The sequence below is a fragment of the Heterocephalus glaber genome, unplaced genomic scaffold (genome assembly GCF_053883595.1).
Source record: "Heterocephalus glaber isolate CG9 unplaced genomic scaffold, H.glaber_assembly_v1.0 deba00000122, whole genome shotgun sequence".
Classification (NCBI taxonomy): domain Eukaryota; kingdom Metazoa; phylum Chordata; class Mammalia; order Rodentia; family Bathyergidae; genus Heterocephalus; species Heterocephalus glaber.
Window position 1 is genome coordinate 807,805 of NW_028258138.1, and position 22,177 is coordinate 829,981.

At 41.8% G+C, this 22,177-nt stretch overlaps 1 protein-coding gene across 41 annotated transcripts in view; it reads right to left on the minus strand.

Annotated features, from left to right (window-relative positions):
• The window catches only part of Pcbp3 (poly(rC) binding protein 3), a 237,857-nt gene that overhangs the window by 129,443 nt on the left and 86,237 nt on the right, over positions 1 to 22,177 (minus strand). For 23 of the 41 annotated variants that reach the window (XR_015451135.1, XM_087210864.1, XM_087210854.1 and 20 more), the window contains one exon: positions 11,262 to 11,341. The exons of the other annotated variants lie outside the window; for them this stretch is intronic. Coding sequence is in view for 15 of the 23 variants with exons in the window: in XM_087210755.1 (XP_087066881.1) it covers positions 11,262 to 11,341 (80 nt within the window). In the remaining 8 variants the exon portion in view is untranslated. The remainder of the gene's footprint in view (positions 1 to 11,261; positions 11,342 to 22,177) is intronic. 41 annotated transcript variants of the gene reach the window in all.

The window sequence follows — 22,177 nt, forward strand, 5'->3', positions numbered from 1 at the left end:
CGCAGGACTCAAAAAAAGAGTTCAGAATAAAGAAAAAAATGTTTCAAAAACAAAGATGAAATTAGACAAAAACAATAGAACACTTTTAAAATTCAAAAGGAAAACAAGGCAACGAGAATTCAAGAAGCCATACATACAGAGTACAAGCAAGGAAGAGTCAACTTGCAAGCACTGCACACCACTGGGAGGGAGGGAGGGAGGGAGGGAGGAAGGGTGGAGGACTCCCTGCTGAGAACAGATTGTTAGGAATGCTACCCAAACCTCTAGTAAACTTACAGAGTTTTCTGCCATCTTGACTTCTCAATCGAAGTTTCCCACTGTAGTACTTGGTTTGTCCACTTCCTATCCTTAGAATTTCTTCCCACATAAATTTCATAGGTATGTAATTACATACATGAAAGTTCATGATGATCAGATCTTCCTAGAGAATTATAATTTAACACATAAATGAAGTATTTTTGTCCCACTTAATTCCTTTCATCTTTTTCTTGAAAATAACATTGACAGACCTGCTTTCTATTGGTTATCATTTTCCTAGTGTCCTTCCTAGAAACAAATTTTGTTTCAGTTCATTTCTAAGACAATTTGAGTTGTCTTTCAGTATAGAAATTCAACCCACATTATAAAACTAGTGCCTACCTAATGTCTTGCTTTCCATAAGTCCTATAATTTCTAATTCTTCCCCTTCCTCTCTCTACCTTTTGGTGAACTGCTCAGGTTTTCTTTATGCCAGCGTTTTTCTCCACAAGATAGGAAGTGATGAAACCTGTTCCTTTCTCCGGTGGCTCCCTGCAAATTATGTCCACACTATAGACTTGAAGTTTAGGAAACTTCCATTTTTCTCCTCTCCATCACTATCTAAATGCATATATGAGATTCTTATTTCTAATACTGTTTTAGTTTGCACACCAATATACATCAACAATTATTTAGATGAGTTCATGTAATACTGGATGCCTTCTTCGCCATTACTTTTGGAATTAAAAATTGTCCTATTTTATACATGACTGTCTTTTTTTTCCATTTTGTCAGAGTGTCAGGGATGAGGCCAGGAACTTCTGAGTGGTGGACTATTTGATGGAGGCTTTTTCTTTTTTCCTTCAGACTTAAATTTTAATCTGGCTATGTTCAAAATTCCAGGTTTGGAATCACTTTTCCCTAGGTACTCTGAAGACACAATTTTAATTAAATCTAGAATAGACTTTGTCATCAAGTTTGGTGCCAGCTGATGGCCCAGCCTTTGTAGAAAAGCTAGTTTGGTCCCTGTTATGGCTTGTATTTAGATGTTCTCCCAAAGCCTCATATACTCATAGGTGAGGCTTTTTGGAGGTGGCTGGATATAGGGTGTGTGAATACGGACTAAGGGTGTGTGATAACTAAATTAGTTTACTGATTGGTTTGGTATAATTCTGGGTGTGGATAATGGGCAGCCCCACCCTGGGTGTGGGTGGCAACAACCAATAGACTTGTAGTCTAGATGGAATATAAAAGGAAAGATGGAAGGCAGGTTCACTGTTTTCTGCCTGCCCTGCCATGGACAGCTTCTCCTCTGCCATGTCTCTCTGACATGCCACTCTGCCTTGGAGCCATGAACTAAAACCTCTACAAACTGTGAACTATAATAAACCCTTCTTCCTTTAACTCGTGGGTCAGGCATTTTGTCTCGACAACGAAAAAGTAATTAAGACAGTCCCATTTCCCATCTGCTGCTGCTAGACACTTCTGGGGTTTCCTACTTGTCAGCAGCACCCTTAAATTCTGTCCTGGTGAGTCCTACTGTTGGGTTTGCTCCTTTCTTTGCTCAAAACTCGTCAGGTCTCTGACGCATTCTGTTTTGGGAAATGTTCTTCTAGAACATTTTTACTACCCCTCCATCATTTTTGTTTTCCCTTTGTCCTATTCCTACTCGGCAGACTATGGGGCTTCTCAAAATCCCTTTCAGTATCAGCTTCTGCCCTCACTTTCTCCATGTTTCACTCTTCTAGGCCTTCACAGTCCATGGTCCTTTACCTCTGCATTCCAGAAAAGCCTTGGTCCTTATAAGTATGTGTTCTGGAAGTGCTCTCAGGTCCTGTAGATCTGTGATCTGGAAGAGCTCTACATTCTATAGGTCTACAATCCGAGATAGTCCTTGGCTTCTTCATTTCATCACTGATTCCTTCTGTGTTAGTTACTTTTCTCTCATTGCTGAGACAAAATACCTGGCACTCAAAATTAGAGGGGAAGGGGTTTATTTGGCATACAGTTCATAGAGGTTTCAGTCCCTAATTGGCTCGCTCTGAGGCTGGGATGGCAAACAAGCATCAAAAAGGGAAGCAGAGACAGGCAGGTCTGCGGACGCCCTACCAAGGTCGCGAGTCCCGCAGAACACGCCTAATCAGCCCGTGCCCCGGCAGCAATCCACTGGACCCCCCCCCCCCCGCCCTGCTCCTTTGTACAGCCACCTGGTTCCACACTACAAAGACGCAGAGGACACCGGACCACCAGACCACGGTACTGGGTCCCGCCGCTCCTGGCCCAGAGGTAGGGGCTTCTGAGCTGCCATCCCACTGCTCATTGTCCAGAGGAAGGGGCTTCCTGGCCACCATCCCTCCCGCTGCTCCCAGCCCAGAGGAAGGGGCTTCTGGGCCACCATCCCTACTACCGCTCCCGGCCCCTGTCCCACCTCTCCCAGTTCAGGGGAGGTGGTGCAAACATCACCCCCCCACCCCCCCAATCGAAATGAGAAAACACATAAATAAGTCTCAAAACCAGACTTCCAGATCACCTACAGCAACCCCAAAGGGAAATGAGATGGAACACTCTGATACTCAACCACCTGGACCCACTGAACTGGCCACAAAAGGGGATCTGGAAAAAATGAAAGCAGAAATAATTTCTCAGATAACGGGAGAGATTGTGCTCCTAGTACAAGACATGATTAATAAATCTAGAGAGGAGCTGGGGAACATAAGGGAATCCCAACATAGGAAACAAATGGAATCCATAAAACAGATGCAAATAGATTTCCAGGAGATGAAAAATTCCACTGAAAGTCTACACAGCAGAATGAGCCAATGTGAGGACAGAATATCAGATATAGAAGATAAGATTGCAATTAATGACCAGGAAAAGAAAAATTGCTTCAAAATTATAAGGGAACACAAGAAATCAATCCAGCAGCGGCTAGACGATGCAAAGAAGAATGACATAAGACTGATTGGAGTCAATAAGAAACAGGAGAGAGTGCAGATGACATAAAAAAAACTCTTCACAGAAGTAATGGCAGAAAACTTGGGGGAAAAGAACTTGACATACAGATAAGTGAGGCATATAGGACTCCAAATAGCCTTGATCAAAAAAAATCTACACATAGGCATAGAATTTTTAAGATTCCAGAAATTCAACAGAAGAACAAAGTTCTACAAGCAGTGAGAGAAAAGAAACAAATCACATACAAAGGAAAGCCCATCAGAATCACAGCAGACTTCTCAATACAAACCATCAAGGCAAGCAGGGCTTGGAGTGACATATTCCAAGCCCTAAAAGAAAACAGCCTCCAACCCAGACTGATGTACCTTGCAAAACTATCTTTCAAAATTGACAGAGAAATAAGATACTTTCATGACAAAGAGCACCTTAGGAACTTCATGAATACCAAACCAGGACTCAAAAAAATTTTACGCAATATCCTAGGAACAGACACTGAGGATCACAATCCCAGGAAGCAAAGCAGAATGAACCCACCTTGCACGACAAGAAATTAAATGTAGAGGGGGAGAACCCAACAAAAAGAAAAAGTCATGGCAATGACAAGTCAATATGTTTCAGTTATAACCATCAATGTTAACGGTCTCAATTCACCAATCAAAAGAAAGAGACTGGCAGAATGGGTCAAGAAACAAAATCCAACAATATGCTGCATACAAGAAACACACTTCATTCAAAAGGAAACTCATAGACTGAAAGTTAAAGGGTGGAAAACAATACTCTATGTGACAGGAACCCGAAAAAAAGCAGGAGTAGCTATCCTCTTTGCAGATCAAGTAGATTTCAAACCAACACTGATTAAGAGAGATGAAGAAGGACACTACATCCTTGTAAAGGGAAGAATCCAAGAGGAAGAGATGACAATCATAAATACCTATGCACCAAACACTAGTGCACCCAACTATATAAAACAAATACTAACGGACATGAAAAGTCATATATGCACTAATACAATTGTAGTGGGGGACCTCAACACCCCACTGTCACAAATAGATAGATCAACTACACTAAAAATAAGTAATGAAATACTAGAACTCAATCGAACTCCTGAACAAATGAACTTAAGAGATGTTTACAGAGTCTTCCACCCCACAAAATCAGAATACACATTCTTCTCAGCTGCACATGGGTCATTCTCAAAAATAGACCACATACTCACACATAGAACATGTGTAAGTAAGTGCAAAGGAATTGAAGTTATCCCCTGTATATTATCAGACCACAGTGTGATGAAATTGGAGATCCATAGCAAAAGAAACTCAAAAAATTTCATAAACATGTGGAAATTAAACAACACACTTCTGAATAACCAATGGGTCACAGAGGAAATTAAAGAAGAAATCAGACAGTTCCTTCAATTAAATGACAATGACAATACAACATATCGGAATCTATGGGACACAATGAAAGCAGTCTTACGAGGGAAATTCATAGCAGTGAATACGCATATTAGGAAAATAGAACGAGCCCAATTGAACAACCTGATGCTGAACCTCAAGCTTCTAGAAAAAGAAGAGCAGGACAAACCCAAAGCTCATACAAGGGAGGAAATTATAATGATCAGAGGAGAAATCAATGCAATGGAGACTAAGAGAACAATACAAAAAATCAATGAGGTCAAGAGTTGGTTCTTCAAAAGAATCAACAAAATTGACAAACCCTTAGCCAACCTTATCAGAAAAAGGAAAGAAAAGGCCCAAATCCATGCAATTAGGATTGAAAAGGAGGAAATTACAACAGACCCAGCAGAAATCCAGAGGATCACGAATACCTACTTCCAGAATGTATACGCCAATGAGATGGAAAAGACAGAAGAAATGGACAGATTCCTAAATATGTATGAATTACCAAAGTTGAATGAAGAAGACCTAAAAATTCTAAACAACCCAATATCAACCAATGAAATTGAAAATGTAATTAAAAACTTAACAACTAAGAAAAGCCCGGGCCCTGATGGCTTCACTGCTGAATTCTACAAGACATTTAGAGAGGAACTACTGCCACTACTGCTTAAACTCTTCAATGAAATTGAAAGGGAAGCAATACTCCCAAATTCATTCCTGGAAGCAAGCATCACCTTGATCCCCAAACCAGAGAAAGACCCAACTGAAAAGGAGAACTATAGGCCAATCTCACTAATGAACATAGATGCAAAAATCCTTAATAAGATATGGGCAAATAGAATGCAGAAGATCATCAAGAAGATCATACACCCTGATCAAGTGGGATTCATCCCAGGGATGCAGGGATGGTTCAACATATGCAAATCAATCAATGTAATACACTATATCAATAGAGCCAAGGACAAAAACCATATGATTATCTCCATAGACACAGAAAAAGCATTTGACAAAATCCAACATGCATTTATGATAAAAACCCTACAACAAATTGGAATAGATGGTCTCTACCTCAAACTGATAGAAGCCATCTATGAAAAACCAACAGCCAATATCATACTAAATGGTCAAAAACTGAAATCCTTCACACTAAAATCAGGAATAAGACAAGGATGTCCACTATCACCACTCTTGTTCAATATAGTTTTGGAAACATTAGCCATGGCAATTAGACAAGAGAAAGAAATAAAAGGAATAAAGATAGGAAATGAAGTCAAACTGTCATTATTTGCAGATGACATGATACTCTATATAGAAGACCCCAAGAACTCCACCAAAAGTCTTCTACACTTAATAGCCAAATTCAGTCAAGTAGCTGGTTACAAGGTCAACACACAAAAATCAATAGCTTTCCTCTACACGAATGACAGACTCACTGAGAGAGAAATAGGGCAAAGAATTCCTTTCACAATAGCATCCAAAAAACTGAAATACCTAGGAATCAACCTAATGAAAGAAATCAAAGACCTCTTCTCTGAAAACTACAGCACTCTGAAAAGAGAGATTGAAGATGATATCAGAAAATGGACAGACATCCTCTGCTCCTGGGTAGGAAGGATTAGTACAGTGAAAATGGCCACACTTCCAAAACTGCTATATAGATTTAATGCAATTCCAATTGAGATCCCAACAGCATACTTCATGGACCTTGAGAAAAGAATCCAAAAATTCATTTGGAACAAGAAGAGACCCAGAATAGCAAAAGCAATTCTAGATAACAGAGACACAGCAGGTAGTATCACAATCCCCAACCTGCAACTATACTACAAAGCTACTGTGATAAAAACAGCATGGTACTGGCAAAGAAACAGACCGGAGCACCAGTGGAACAGATTAGAAGATACAGAAACAATGCCAGACACACTCAGCCATCTCATCTTCAACAAAGGAGCCAAACACCCTCACTGGAGGAAAGATAGCCTCTTTAATAAATGGTGCTGGAAAAATTGGGTTTCAACTTGCCAAAGATTAAAACTAGACCTATATCTCTCACCATGGACTAAGCTAAAATCAAAATGGATTAAAGATCTAAATATTAAAATAGAAACTCTGAACCAGTTGGAACAGAGGTTAGGTAGAACTCTTGAAGACATCAGTGTAGGAAAAGATTTTATGAACAAAACCTCAGTTGCCCGTGAACTAGCATAAACAATCAACAAGTTTGATCTCTTCTTATTAAAAAGCTTCTGCACAGCAAGAGAAACCACTAGCAGTGTGAAGAGACAACCCACAATGTGGGGAAAAATCTTCACCTGCTTTTTCTCAGACAAAGGTCTATTATCTCGAATCTATAAAGAACTTAAAAAGATCAGACCTCCCAAATTTAAAGACCCAATCCAAAAATGGGCATCTGAAATGAACAGACATTTCTCAGACAAGGAAGTAGAAATAGCAAATAAATACATGAAAAAATGTTCAACATCACTGGTCATTCGAGAGATGCAAATGAAAACAATGCTGAGATTCTACCTCACTCCAGAAAGAATGGCTGCTATCATGAAATCAATCTATAACAAATGCTGATGGGGCTGTGGGGAAAGAGGAACCCTGCTTCACTGCTTGTGGGAATGTAGACTGGTGCAACCACTGTGGAAATCAGTATGGAGATACCTCAAAGAACTAGGACTGGAAGTCCCATTTGACCCCGCTATTACACTGCTGGGGATCTTCCCCAAAGAAGTAAAAGAATCATACCACAGTGATATATGTGCACCCATGTTCTTAGCAGCACAGTTTGTGATAGCTAAAACTTGGAAACAGCCCAAATGCCCATCAAATGGAGACTGGATAAAGAAAATGTGGGTTTTTTATAAAACGGAGTACTACTCAGCCGTAAAAAATGAGAAATTAGAGCCATTTATAGCTAAGTGTATGCACATTGAGGCTATACTCCTAAGTAAAATAAATAGGACACACATGTATAAATACAGAATAGTTTCTCTGGTGTGAGAAACAGAAAGTGTAAATAAGGACTAAAATGCATAATAGGTAATGTGAAATAGGAAGAAAAGGGACAAAGGGGAAGGAAGTGGGAGGGCTAGGGGAATGGATAGAAGGGAATGGGATTAATATGAGAAAATGGAAAAATAGGAACAAAGTCTTTGTAAATAGGGAGGAATGGGGGGGTTGAAGGGAGGGCTGGGCAAGGGTGAAAAATAAGAACCAAGAGAGATTATGTAAAGGTGCAAATTTCCAATGATGAATGTCATTATACTGTATACCTAAAATGTACCAATGATTAGAATGAATAATCAATAATGCAAAATAGGAAGAAAAGGTCCAGGGAGATAGGGGTAGTGGGAGGGGCAGGAGGAAGGAAAGAAGGGGAAGGAAAAATGCTGATAAATGGAAAAAATGGAAATAAAGTCTTTGTAAATAGGGAAGGGTGGAGAGCATGAAGGGAGGGCTAGGAATGGGGAAAAAATAAGAACCAAGATGCATTATGTAAAGGTACAATTCCCAATGAGAAATGTAATTGTGTTGTATACCTAAAATGTACCAATAAAAGAATTTAACCAAAAAAAAAGAAAAAAAGAAAAGGGAAACAACAGGCCACGCACAAGGCAGCAAAGGTAAGAAGAGAATTTAACCGCATCTTTCTGCTCCTTTTATCTTATTCAGACTACCGGGATTAGGGGGGTGTCAAACTAATCACTCACATGTAGTGGTTTAGACATCACATGCCTTTAACCCCAGCATCACACATTCCAGATTCAGCCACCTCTGAAAAAGAAAGTCCCATCTCAACCGCATGAGGCTTTGGGGAACATCTAAACACAAACCACAATACCTTCTTTATTTTTGTCCAGTCTGTGATTCAAGCATTCCTGCTTATTCCTAACTAGCTTTTACTTTCCAAAGCCTTTAGCTACCTGAGTTGTCTTTTCATTGTGCCTTTAACTCTGCTCCTTGAGTGCCCTTCTTGGGCTTGGTGTGTCTTTGTTCTGTTGTTGATGTGTGATGGCTCCTAGCCATGTCCCCAGTTGTGCTTTGGGGAGACCTGCCTGGCTTGTTCTGGATCCTCTTCTGTCTACCTTGGTCTGTCTCTAGTGTCTCAGGGGAGGAGAGATGGGGAAGTCTTCAGACTGCATGTGCCAATATTGTCTTCTGGAAGTGGCTCCCTGTCTCTCTGTGAATGGCAGCTGGATGGACACAATTAATTCCTGATGCCCGGGCCCAAACCCTACATCCGGCTTTCCCTGTGTGAGTTGGATGCACACATCTCTGAAGCTTTGCGCAGAGCCCTCCAGAGCTCAAGTGGCTGCCCACATCCTCTCCCATTCCTCGAGTCCACTCACCCTGGGTTGTGTCCCTGGTCTTGTTTGTCTGTGCCACCCCCCTCCCCATACTGGGTATTGAAAGCAAGGCCCAGGGCCTTTGTAATAGCTACATCCTCATCCCTTTATTTTTCAGTTTGAGACAGGGTCTAAGTCACTAAGTTGTCCAGGCTGGGATCAAACTTGTGAGTGCTGGGATTACAGTGCACACCACTACCACGCCTGCACCTGGTTCTTGTTCTTATGCATATCTTGTTCATATCTATTCATTATTATGCATATCTTGTTCTCCCTGCATATCTTCTGTGCTGTTTTAATTCCACAAATATTATCTGTTTCTGACTCTTAATAATTAGTCAAAATATCTGGTCCTCTGACTACAGTTATCATGAATTTCTGTTGTAGTTGTACTTTAATTCTGTCCTTTCTGGGGATCCTGGCACAGAGTGAGAGCAGATGACTGTTCTCAGTAACCACACTGTTATAATCCCAGACCGACGTGTGCTGTCTTTTAGGCTAGGAACACTTTATGAAGTTTGGGTTGATAAATGTGCCCTGGAGCCCTATGCAGGGCTGTGCCTGCCTCCCAGCCCAGCCCTGAGAAGGCTCCACAGAGGCCAGATCACCTGAGATCCAAGAACAGAAAGGCAGCAGGACTCATAGCTATGTGACAGGCACAAGGAAAGGCTGTGGGCCAGGAGCAGGTGTTGCCTGGGTGCTAGTGACTAAGCACCTGCCCAGCTCCTGTGTGCAGCTCTGGCCTGGAGAAGAACTGTGCATCACTTTCAGGAGCAGAACCTAACTGCGTAGTTTCTCTGTATTTATTGAAGACTACCCTACAATTTCTCTGTTGTCTGTAATTACCCCGTGCCACTACATAACATTTGCTGTGCGGTTAAATGGTTGGCAGTTACCATGGAAACCAAGTACTATTCTCTAACTTGAAAAGGTAGTTATATATTTTTTTTAATTATTGGTTTTACCCTACTTTGACACTGATTAACCTACAACTATTACCAACTGGAAATGTAGCAGGGTGTGACCATCTGCTTCCCACTATCCCTCTGCCTCCCTCAGCTTCTCCTGTCCCTCTGCCCAAATCACTGCTGTCTCCTTGTCCTTGCTGCAAAAAGCCACAACCCTGTGAAAATGTCACTGCCAATTCCACACCTAGACCATGCAATTGTCCATAACCGGAAGAAAACACGAGCCACTGGGAGTACCTGAGGAGCCCAAACATATGTGAACAGCTCCACATGTTTGCACACAAACTACTACACATGCACAAACATACATATACAAACACAAAAGTGCACCTACACACCCATGTGCACATTCAGGCACACACATGCATAGACAAAGCCACATGTGCATGCCCACCTACACACATACGTGTGACAGACATGCACAGGCATGCACTCAAACACGTGCAAATTCATGCAAGACTCACACTTATACAATGCACACATGTACTGGCACACACACGCATGCACACACAACTCACATGCACAACACATTCACGAGTGCATGTGCTCTCTGCATACACATGTACGTATCCACTCATCCCTGACCCCTTCCTGACAACCCCTGTTCTTTGATCTGCTCTGCATATGACTTTCTGGTCTTCTCAGGTCTGGGCACCAACTCTGGGGACAGACCCCCCAGGACGCTCACTGATAGATTTGTCCCAACCCCAGACCAGAGCCCAGCACTGAGCCCATGTTCACTTCCCGCTGGCTGAGGGAATCTGCTGGCCCTGGGTAGCAATTCAGTTCTTCCAGCCTCATTTAGAATTATCTTCAAATCAATTTTAACTCTGAACCATCTCATTACCTCCACTCTGTCTCTAACCTGATGAAAATTGTCACAAGGCAAGTAGAGTTATTAACATTCTGTGTAGATGAGAAGTAACAGTCACCAAAAACTCTGGATACTATTAAAGGAGTAAAACATTTTTCTCGTTTTGCTACAAATGGCCTGTTAACAGAAATAAACAGATGAGAAGCAGCAGCATCTGAGAGGCCCTTGACATTGCTTCTTTGAGAGGGCCCCTGTGATGAGCACAGCAGGAGGAGATTAAGAGGAGTCAGGTGCAATTCAGTGTTAAGAACCTCAAAAGAAATCATCAAACAAAGGCAGCAATCAGAAGTCAGGATAGGCCCCAAATCAGGTGGGAAAAGGGAAGGTTGAGATCTGGGCCGAGGTCAGACACAGGCAGGAACAGGTGGGCACAGGTGGTCAAAGCAGGTCAAGGCAGGCAGGGTCACAGGTGGCCATAATCTGGAACAGGACAGGGCTGGGCAGGCAGGTCACCAGCAGGGGTAGACGAGAGTACCTGGGAGCGCCTCCTTCTCCCGGCCTGGGGACGCCTGTCCTGCCAGCCCACCTGCTCCCCGAGGGTGAGACACTGTCCATCTACCAAAAAGCAAGGGAAAAGCATCGTGTTACCCAATGAACCTGGCAAGGCCAACACCAAGGCACACAGAGCATGTCCCACTGGACCCTTTTCAATTCCTTATTCTCAGTTTGAAGGTTCACAGGAAACCTTGTTACTTAAAGTTTGGTACCACATCTATCGACAATTGTCGGACACTGTGTACAGGCCACTGTGCACCCTAAAGGTGAGCTGTGCACACTAATGTGACCTCCTTCTGTCCACTCCGATGCTTGGCCCACTACCACCCTGTGGGTGCTTCCTCCTCTCCCTGCCCTTGCCCCAGTCCTTTACTTGCTGCCTCACTTGCACTGCACCTCAAAGCCTGCTCTGTTTGGCCAGGCTTCTGATCTCACTATAAGTACAGTCTGCAACCCGGTCTCTCAAGTCCAGCAACACATGTGTGAAGCCAGTCACAGGCACCTGGGTGTGCTGTGGGCCCTGGCCAAGGCCCAGTGTCTTACTGCAGCATGGCTGAGGAGAAAGGCCACACTTCACGGACAGCCATTTGCCCCCACCGCTGTGTGCACAGCAACATGTGGCCGGTGGCCAGCCAGTGGGGATGCCTTGTTCTCTGGGGACTCCTGGTAAGATTTAAACAACAGAAAAAGCTTCTAAAAAATACAATATAAGGAAATACAAAAGAAATACGATATAGTCATTCTCTCAATCAGACCTGGTGAATTACATTCTAGAGACAGACACTGGATTGTAGAAGCAAGCACAATCTTTAAAAGGAGAGAAATTAATAATTTTAGAGCACTTAATCCCTTCCAAGGACTTCCCATGTTTACTATACTACACCTAATGTCTACCACATTAAGAAGCACACACTAGTGTCGTGATTTTTGTGGAAGAGGATCGGGTTTGGAGAGGAAAAGCGTACAGAGGTGAACTGTACTGGGAGAGTAGCAGTGGGTCTCCTGCAGCCCCGGCACAGACCCTTTCTGCCCCAGCAAGTGTGTGCCTCTTGGGACCACAGACCCTTGTGAAGGGATACGGGAGACAGCTTCGAATAATTCCTTCAGAGAGTGAGGACAAATTTAGGGTGTGGTGCTATTTACAGCATCCTAATGACTACTATTCTGTTCCTCCTGTATAGAAGATTCTCTGCTCTGCCTAGACTCCCAAGTTGGGCAAATTACTTCACTTCATGTTTCAGATTTCTCAATTATTACATAACATTAACACACTATTCGGGGTAATGAAGGCAGCAATACATGTAAGTTCTTTTATTAACAACTATTAAAACTCTTCACTACTTAAATGATTTTCATAAATCTTCAAAATTATAGATATTTAAAGAGTAAAAGTAAACAGATACTGGAAAAAAGGCTCTCTCTACTACTGCAGAGCTCACTGGCACTGTTAGCATTCTCTGGAGAGTCTATGCAGAAATTTTCTAGTACGTGGGAGGAAAGTGTTTGGCTCATCCTACACCTGGTATATTATCCTTTACAATCAGTGCATCTTAGATTTCTTTGAATCAGCACATTCAGAGCCACCTTGGCACAAGAAGTGAAGTTCTCTGCATTTTTAATTCCAGAGGTGTCACCCAGAAGCTTCTCTATACAGGTGTGCAAACTGCACCCCCACCGAAGTTGCTGAGTGCCACTCCTCATACCTTGCCTGGCACTAGTCACTCTCAGATGTTTTAATCTTTGACAAGTCAAGAAACAAAACATGTTATCCTATCACTTAATGTTTTAAAACTGCACAATTTTTGAATGAGTCTGAGTCTTTGTTGGGTTTTCCTACAGGTAATCTCTAAATGACATCCTTAGGCCCCTGTCACTAGCTAACTGGCCCCTCTGCACCCGAACCTCTGCCATTCGTCCTCTGGTATGGCTGCCTTGTGAGGCTTGGCAGTGTGGAGTGCTGTCCTCAACCCTGACCTCCTGCTGCCCTGTGCACTGCATTCAACTCGGTGCCTATCTTCCTGTGACCTCCCCCTCCTCTAGTCCTCCTTTGGGGTCAGGTCCCATCTTCAACAAATCTCATGAAAATCACTTTCCCAAAGGCCTTCTGTGTTTGAAATGTATTATTGAAAAAATTCTTTTCTCCACAAATTTTGTATACTTTGCTACACTTTTTTTCTAGCATGAAAACTGCAGTGGAAATATCTGAAGCTAGCCGCTTGCTCTCCTTTATAGATGCCATGGAAATAAATAGAAAACAGATAAACACTTGTCAGTGTTTTCTCAAAGCCCTTCACAAGAGGATATCCAAATGGCAAATAAGCACAAAAAAAGGTGCTCAGCCCCATTAGTATTAAAGACATGCAAATTAAAACCAAAAATAGAGCTACACACCCACAGGCTGCCTCAAATGTAACAGTCTAGCACCACCTTGCCACTGTTGGGGAGGAGGAACAGCAGCGAAACTTCACTTCTTCCCATCAGTGGACTAGGATGGGTCCCAAGCACGCTCCTGCACAAGGAAAAAATGTACCCACTAATTTTAAAAGAAAGATTAGGATATATTCAATCCCAGCCAAAGATTGATGACTTTCACAAGGAGAAAAATATATCAATTGAGCAATGAAAATAAGCTGATAAAGAATAACAAATAATTCAAAAGCAAAAAGCAAGTTTGCACATGAAAAGGCTCCTCACAGTGCTGGCTGGAGAGAAGTGTGCAAAGGAGTCTGCTATGGAAGACACTCTCATTTCTGTATTACTTTCATCACTGACTTAATACAACTTTTTGAAGATTGTGGTTTTTCCACACTGTTAGTGGAGGTGGAGTTAGAGCACAGCAAGGCACCATTAGAACAAAAAGATAGCTAAGCATGAGAACACTTTAAAACAAAGTGTTTGAAACATGGGAAGGAACAGACCCATAACAGACAGTGTTGTGAAGGATCCACCCCTTCAGCCTCTCTCACAAACATGCACACGCACAGCAAAATCTGTTTGCTGTTCCAAATAGTGTACAACAATGCACACTCCTTCCATGTTTTCCGGTGGAAATGTTACATACATAAATTTACGTGCATCCCTGTTTGGAAACCATAATGCTGCAATATGACTCCATATAGTTTACTTATTAACTATATGTGGGGTAGAAAGTATTTGGAGAGGGGGAATGTTGCTGCCCTAAACTTGGTAGATTTTTTGAAGAGCAACTGTGGAGAAAAGTGGTTGCAGAAAAGGTCATTATGCAAGATTATATCCTGTGCTTTACTGGTGGAAGCAAACCACATGGAAAGGGCGGAAGGGTGAAAGTCAGCAAAGCTGAAGTTGTGCATCGGCAGTGACGCAGGACCTCCTCTCGGAGATGCCCTGCAGGGGACTGTACACAGCGACCATGGGCCGGGCTGAGCCAGGCTCCTGTGAGAGCAGCAGACCACTCCAAACTCTGGCTGCTTCTAAGATTTTCTCTTTGTCATTATTTTCCAACTGTCCAACAGTGATATCGCCAAACCTGAGAAGTGTGCTTTGCTTGCTTGCTTTATTATTTATCCTTTTCAGAGTGGACCATTTCATGAACACAAGTGGAGATGTCTCTCGACAGTGTGAGAAGACCCACAAGAGCTGGTCCTAGCTCACATCTGTCTGACTCCCCGCGCCTCCTCTGGCACCAGTTGCTAAACCAGGCCTCAAGCTCCCCAGTTGTGTTAGCCCACTCCTTTTTCTTTTGTGCCTCTGTCTGGATTTGCAGCACTGAACTGTCTCCGACTCACTAAGCCTGTGTCCTCTGGTGCCCAGGCTCCTGTTAGTCATATCCATAAATTAATTCCAGGCCCGGCTTTCAGTTCCAGAAGGTCCATTTGATTCTTTTTATAGATTGTGATTCCACTTGGAATTCTCCATCTTTTCATGTATTTTTGTATCAATTCCTCTTTCTTATTAATCTTAGTTTTTTTAAGTTCCTATCTGATAATACAATTATATAAAGTTGGGTTACTTCTCATTTGTTTTATCAGTTTTTTGCTCATTGTTCCTATTTTTAGCAAGCTTCAAAATTTACACTGGCTACCAAGTACTGTAGTTGAAAACAACTGAGGCTCTGACAATGCAAATGGGAATGCTACTTTCTTTTTGGAAAAAACAAACCAAAAAAAAACCTTTGAGATACAACTGACATACAGTAAAAATGTGTATTTTAAACATACAAACTGCAATGTTTTAATATATGCACACACTCCAGAAGCTGACCACAAGGAGGTAATCTGTACGTCCACCTGGCTGTTGCCTGGGGGCATCTATAGCCCCTTTCCTCTCTCCCCTGCGTAACAACCCCTCATTCCAGGCAACCACTCATTTGCTTTCTGATAGTATAAATTTTAACTACTGTAGAAGTTTATATAAATGGGGCCAGGGATTTAGCTCAGTGATTTCGCCATCTGCCTTGCAAGTGCAAGATCCTGAGTTCGATCCCTGGTACCAAAAAAAAAAGTTTATATAAATGGAATAAATGGCTTTTGGCCTGGCTACTCATACTCAGCATAATTCTTCTGTGACTCCTCAGTGTTTGCAGAGCATATTCCTCAATGCATCAATACTTCATTGGTATTTAATTATTTGCATATACCACCATTTGCACAACTATTCCTGCATGGATGGGCATTTGGGATATTTCTAGTATTTTAGCTATTAAAAAAAAATTACTGCAAACATTCCTGCTCAAAGCTTTAAAGGGTATCTGCCTTCATTATCCTTGAGTAAATACCTAATAGCGTAATGCTGGTGAGTATATATTTAATTAGCTTTTGGGCTGATTTCCAAAATGTTTCCAAGTGAGTCTTACCATTTTACATTCCTGCCAGCTGAATGCAAAAAATGTGCCACCTTTGCCAACACTCACAGTGATCCATCACACAAAGTGGTGTCTCACGGTGGTTTTAAGGTGCATGTCCCCAATGGATAATAAGATCAAGCATCTATTCATGTACTTATGTGCCAGCCACATATCTTCTTTTGTGAAATGGATGTTCAAATCTTTTAGCCATTTTTAATTCATGTTATTTCCTCAGTATTGCATTTAAAGAGTTTCTATACCTTCCAGATGAATGAGATTTTCTCTTACTCTGTGGTTTGTTTTTCCATTCTTTTAATAGTGCATAGTAAATTATTATCATTTCATGCGGCCTCAGCCTCCAGTTTGGACGTAGGTTGAACTCTCATCCTGGAGGAAGGTTTGGTGGCCCTGGACAGTTTCCAGTTCTCTACCTTCTCCAGTTCCTCAAGGTGGTCATCAGGTCTCAGGCTCATCGGGCTGCCTCCTGTCGACCACCTCCCTATGGGACAGCTGGATATTTCTACTTGACTGGCCCCACTGACCCCCACACTCCATGTGGACTGGGCTGCCAGCTATGCCACAGTTATCCCTCTCAGTCACAGCATAACTCCATGGAACTCATGCCTGCTTGCTCTAAACCCACCAATTAGAACTCCCCAGGGAAGCCTATTTGGTAACACCCTGGGCCTCCAAAAAAGGATTTGCCTCACAAGCCTCTCTCTCTCTCTCTCTCTCTCTGGCGGGGCGGGGGGTGTCTTGCCATGTAGTCCAGGCTGGCCTCAAACTCACTATGTAGCCCAGGATGGCCTCAAACTCATGCCTGGGCCTCCAGAGTGCAGGGATTACAGGCATGTGCCACCACACCCAGTTGTTTCCTCTCTCTTTTGCTCCCCACCTGCTGGTTGAGCACAAATGTCCTAGTCAGCCGACTCTTCCTATTGGCCTTGCTGTGCATGCTGCCCTCTCTTTTCTGGGGCCTGCAACAAATTGCTTCTGATGTTCCACCTACTTGGTCATGTGCCTCTTTTGTTCCACCTACCCCTAAGTATTTCCATTTCTAATGCTATTGGAAATATTTTTTAAATTTTTAATTATTTGTTGCTAGGATAGAGATACAATTGATTTTTGTAGGTTGATCTCATACCTTCCAGCCTTGCTAAACTCATTCTTACCTCTAAAAACTTTGTTTTGATTCTGTAGGGTATTTTACAGGGACAAATATGTTGATGGAGCACAAAGAAGTTTCACTTCTTACTTTCTAATTCCAACTGAACTTGTTAGCACCGTAAAAAATGCTGAATAGAATAAGTGAGAAAAGATTTCCTGATCTCAGTTCTGATCTCTTCATCTGTAATTCTGCAATATCTTTCACAATGTCAGTGAATGCACGTAAAGTACAGCCCTGAGTTCTGTATGCACTCCAGCAAATTACCCTAAATTAGGAGGGGTTGGGGAACCCCAGCTCATAGCCAGTCAGCTGAAACACGGGCCACAACCTAAGGTGTCCACCTGGCATCTGAAGTGCTGGCCGTCTTAGGGGCTGAGCTCTCAACCGCTGGGATCTGACACCACCTCCATGTAGCACGCTCGCTGACGACTGCTTTCTTGGTGTGGGCGGGAAATCTTTATACACATAAGGTCACAGACGCGTATGGTGTTGGAAAGTATAAATAAAAACCAAAGGTTCCTTTCCATTCACTATTTCATTAATTTGTTTGGTTGTTATTGATTCCCTGATTCGACATATTTTAATTTGACCTTATTCTTCTTCCTTATGGCAGAAGCTGAAGTCATTAATTTGAGACACTTCTTCCTTACTAATATAGGTGTTCAGTGCTATAAAATTTCCTTTAGGTGCTACTTTAGCTGGAACCCCAAAATTCTGTATTTTCATCTTCATTCATTTCAAAATAGATTTCATTTTTTTCTTTGTTTCTTCTTGATCCATGAGTTATTCAAAAGTATATTACTTATTTTGCAAGTATTTGGGGATTTTTCAGACATCTTTGTGTAACTGATTTCTAATTTAATTCCATCATTTTCAGAGAACATACTTGATATGATCTGAAAGCCTTTAAATTAATTTTACGGCCCAGAATAAGTTCTAGAACAGAAAATATTCCACATATACATAGATATGAACCTGCTATATTAAACCTTTTCTCAAACATCATCCACTCCCACACCCACACACAGTTGGTCCTGGACAGAAGCTCAGAGTGAAAGGAGGTCACGTATAAGATGGTGATATTAGCAGATTAAGGAGGAATCTTCAAAGGGACCAACGCCACTGCTTTCCTCTCCTTGATTTTCAGCAGCATCTCCTGAGAAAACAGAGGTGAGGATGAATCTGTATTATGGTTTTTAGAGTGTGGGTGGGGCAGACTGGCAGAAGCAGAAATGCACTGGGAAACTGCATTCCCAAATGTATGTGAGGAAAGCTTGATGTGAGTATATGACCTCTTGCATAAAAGATTTTCAGAGAAAACATAAAAATCAAGTCATTTTGGCCCAGGAGGAGACTTGGTTGCTCCAATGCCTGAAAATTCTGTACTTGTTTTAGTCAAAATTTTAAAACTAATACTAATCTGGGCCGGGGATTTAGCTCAGTGGTTCTGTCGCTTGCCTTGCAAGTGCAAGGACCTGAGCTCGATCCCTGGTACCAAAAAAAAAAAAAAAACTAATACTAATCTTAAAAGAGAAACCTACTCTTCAAATCTACTACAAAGCTTTAAAAAAAGGAAAGAAGAAAAACAGGGAATGGAATCCTAGGACAATTAACTCTAGTCTTCTATTTTTAGCAAGAAAACCTCTTAGACATATTATGACTATCCCCCGTACTCCTGACAATGGCCATCCACATAGCCTTTAAACACCTCAACCGACAAAATTCAGTCTCATACTGCTGAGATCCTGACAGTGTCTTCCCATCCTGAGGCTACTCGGTCCTAATTTCTACCATGGCTTTCAGGTAAGCACTGCACAGTCCTGGAGAAATGCTTGTGAGCCAGTCCAGCTGGCCCATTGTGCATCCTGTCTGCTTTGCTCCCTGCCTACCTCCTACCCGGTCAGTGTTGGTATGCATCTGACTGCTGGAGCTGGACAAAGGGCATTTTGAGGGTGTGTTCAGTTGGCTTCTCCTCTAGCCTGAAGACAGCGGGTGGTGCTGTCCCAACAATGGTTATTACTATGGTCAAACTCTTCTAGTGTCATTGGCCTCCTATCTGTGACAACAGAATGCTCTGAAATGGATCCAAGCTTATATTTACTTTTTAGCCATCCAGCACACCAAACTGCTTCTTAATATTAAATTAACAAATAACCAGCACACACTTCACATAAAATTTCTGTGAATTAATGAGGATGGGATCATGTGTCCCAGCTCAAAATATGTAATCTACTGGACATAAAGGACAGAAAAGCTTAATGTTACAAACTCACATCATGGTTCAAAGTAACAATAGCAGAGTGCCCAGGAGAAGGCTCCCTGGTCACCATAGCACCGCTCCCAGCACAGAGGAGGTGAGCCGCACCAGCAGTAGCAACCCCCTCATCCCCCGGTCAAGCCTCAAAACCAGACTTCCAGACCACCTACACCAACCCCAAAGGGAAACAAGATGGAAAATTTGATACTCAGCCACCTGAACTCCCTGAACTGGCAATAAAAGAGGATCTGGAAAAAATGAAATCAGAAATAATTTCTCGCATAACAGCAGAGATTGTGCCCATAGTGCAAGACATGATTAATAAATCTAGAGAGGACACAGACTAAAAAAAAAATAGAGGAGCTGAGGAACATGATGGAATCCCAACATAGGAAACAAATGGAATCTATAAAACAGATACAAACAGATTTCCAGGAGATTAAAAACTCCATTGAAAGCTTATGCAGCAGAATGAGCCAATGTGAGGACAGAATTTCAGATATAAAAGATAAGATTGCAATTAATGACCAGGAAAAGAAAAATTGCTTTAAAGTTGTAAGGAACCACGAGAAATCAATTCAGCAGCTGCTAGACGATGCAAAGAAGAATGACATTAAGACTGATTGGAGTCAATGAACAAACAGAGGAAAGTGCAGATGACATAAAAAAACTTTTCACAGAAGTGGTGGCAGAAAACTTCCCAAGGAGGGGAAAAGAACTTGACATACAGATAAGTGAGGCATACAGGACTCCAACTAGCCTTGATCAAAAAATTCTACACATAGGCATATAAGAGGATTCCAGAAACCCAACAGAAGAACAAAATTCTACAAGCAGTTAGAGAAAAGAAACAGATCACATATAAAGGAAAGCCCATCAGACTCACAGCAGACTTCTCAACGTAAACCCTCAAGGCAAGAAGAGCTTGGAGTGATGTATTTCAAGCCCTAAAGGAAAACAGCCTCCAACCCAGACTGAGGTACCCTGCAAAACTATCTTTCAAAATTGATGGAGAAATAAGATACTTTCATGACAAAGAGCACCTTAGGGACTTCATGAATACCAAACCAGCACTCCAAAAAATTTTAGACAATATCCTAGGAAAAGACAACAAGGATCACAACCCCAGGAAGGCCAGCAGAATGAATCTGTTGGGAGTGACAATAAATTAAATGCAAAGGGGGAGAATCCAACAAAAAGAAACCGTCATGACAATGATAAGTCAATATGTATCAGTTATAACCATCAATGTTAATGGTTTCAACTCACCATTCAAAAGAAATAGATTGGCAGAATGGGTCAAGAAGCAAGAGCCAACAATATGCTGCATACAAGAAACACACTTAATTCAAAATGAAACTCATAGACTGAAAGTGAAAGGGTGGAAAACAATACTCCATGTGACAGGAACCAAAAAAGAAGCAGGAGTAGCTATCCTCTTTGCAGATCAAGTGGATTTCAAACCAAAATCTGAAACACTTCTGGTCCCAAGAATTTCAGATAAGGGATAGTCAACTTGTATGTGGCAAAGCCCAACCGACCTCCATTGCTGCTTGACAAAGTTCCAGCTGGGGGAAAGAAAGGGTGGAACACATCGTACCCTCATGTTTTATTTTTTCTTGCCATAATGTTTATAATTGTTACTCTGATCACAGGAGTCATTGTGTTTGTGACTAACAACAAACTCCATGAGGCAAATTGGTAATGATATATTGAAATCTGATCTGGCTCACAAGTCCCAAATTCCAGTTTCTCCTAGTTCTATTGCCACATCCACTTCTAAAGAAACTTCTCCTAAAACCCCCTCTATTTCCCCCACTACTATGACTCCCCCTCTTATTGTTGACATTCTATTTACTAAAGGGGTCTTACGAAAAGATTGGAAGGACAGACTTTGGATGTAAGAAATAGTGGAAAATGGGAAATAGAAAGAACGTTAAGACAGGTAAATGCATTAAGAAGACAAGTTACTCAATATTTCTCAAAGTGCTGTAAATATCTCCTGCTCATGGACTATGAACCTAAATGACATTTAGTTAAGATGAATACAGGTAAAGTAAAATAGAGAGCTAATAGCAAACTATATTAACCATTGTGCAGTTTCTCAAGGGCCAGCTGGCGACCACAAGTTTGACACTTAGTTGATTAAATCTTGCTTGTACCCCCACTGATAAAAAGATTTTGATTAAGTTACTTTCTGTTCTGTTTAGGTGTGGGTAAATAAGGGGACAATTGTAATTTTTAAATATGTATTCGTGATGTTCAATGAAATAAAACAGCTTAGAGGAATTGTACTTTGTTTAGCAAAAAAATAACCTTTACTTCAATAGAAATTGCCAAGGCAACTTAAAATGTAAACATGTTCCACCCAATGCCTCCCAGCTATTGCTTAAAGATATAAAAATAAATCAGACCCTGAGACTTCTCAGAGGGAACCTGGACATTGCTCGTGGAGGTTCTTTCTCATTGCCGTCCCAGGACATCTCCCCTTCCTGCCCTACATTGACTGCAGCTGGTCTGCGACATGTATGTACAAATCTATTGTGAACAAGTGTTTTCATTCCTCTTAAGTAAAAAAGAACAGAACTGTTGGTTCTTAACAGTAATACAAGTAATTTCTATATTGTTTTCCAAAATGGTTTTATCATT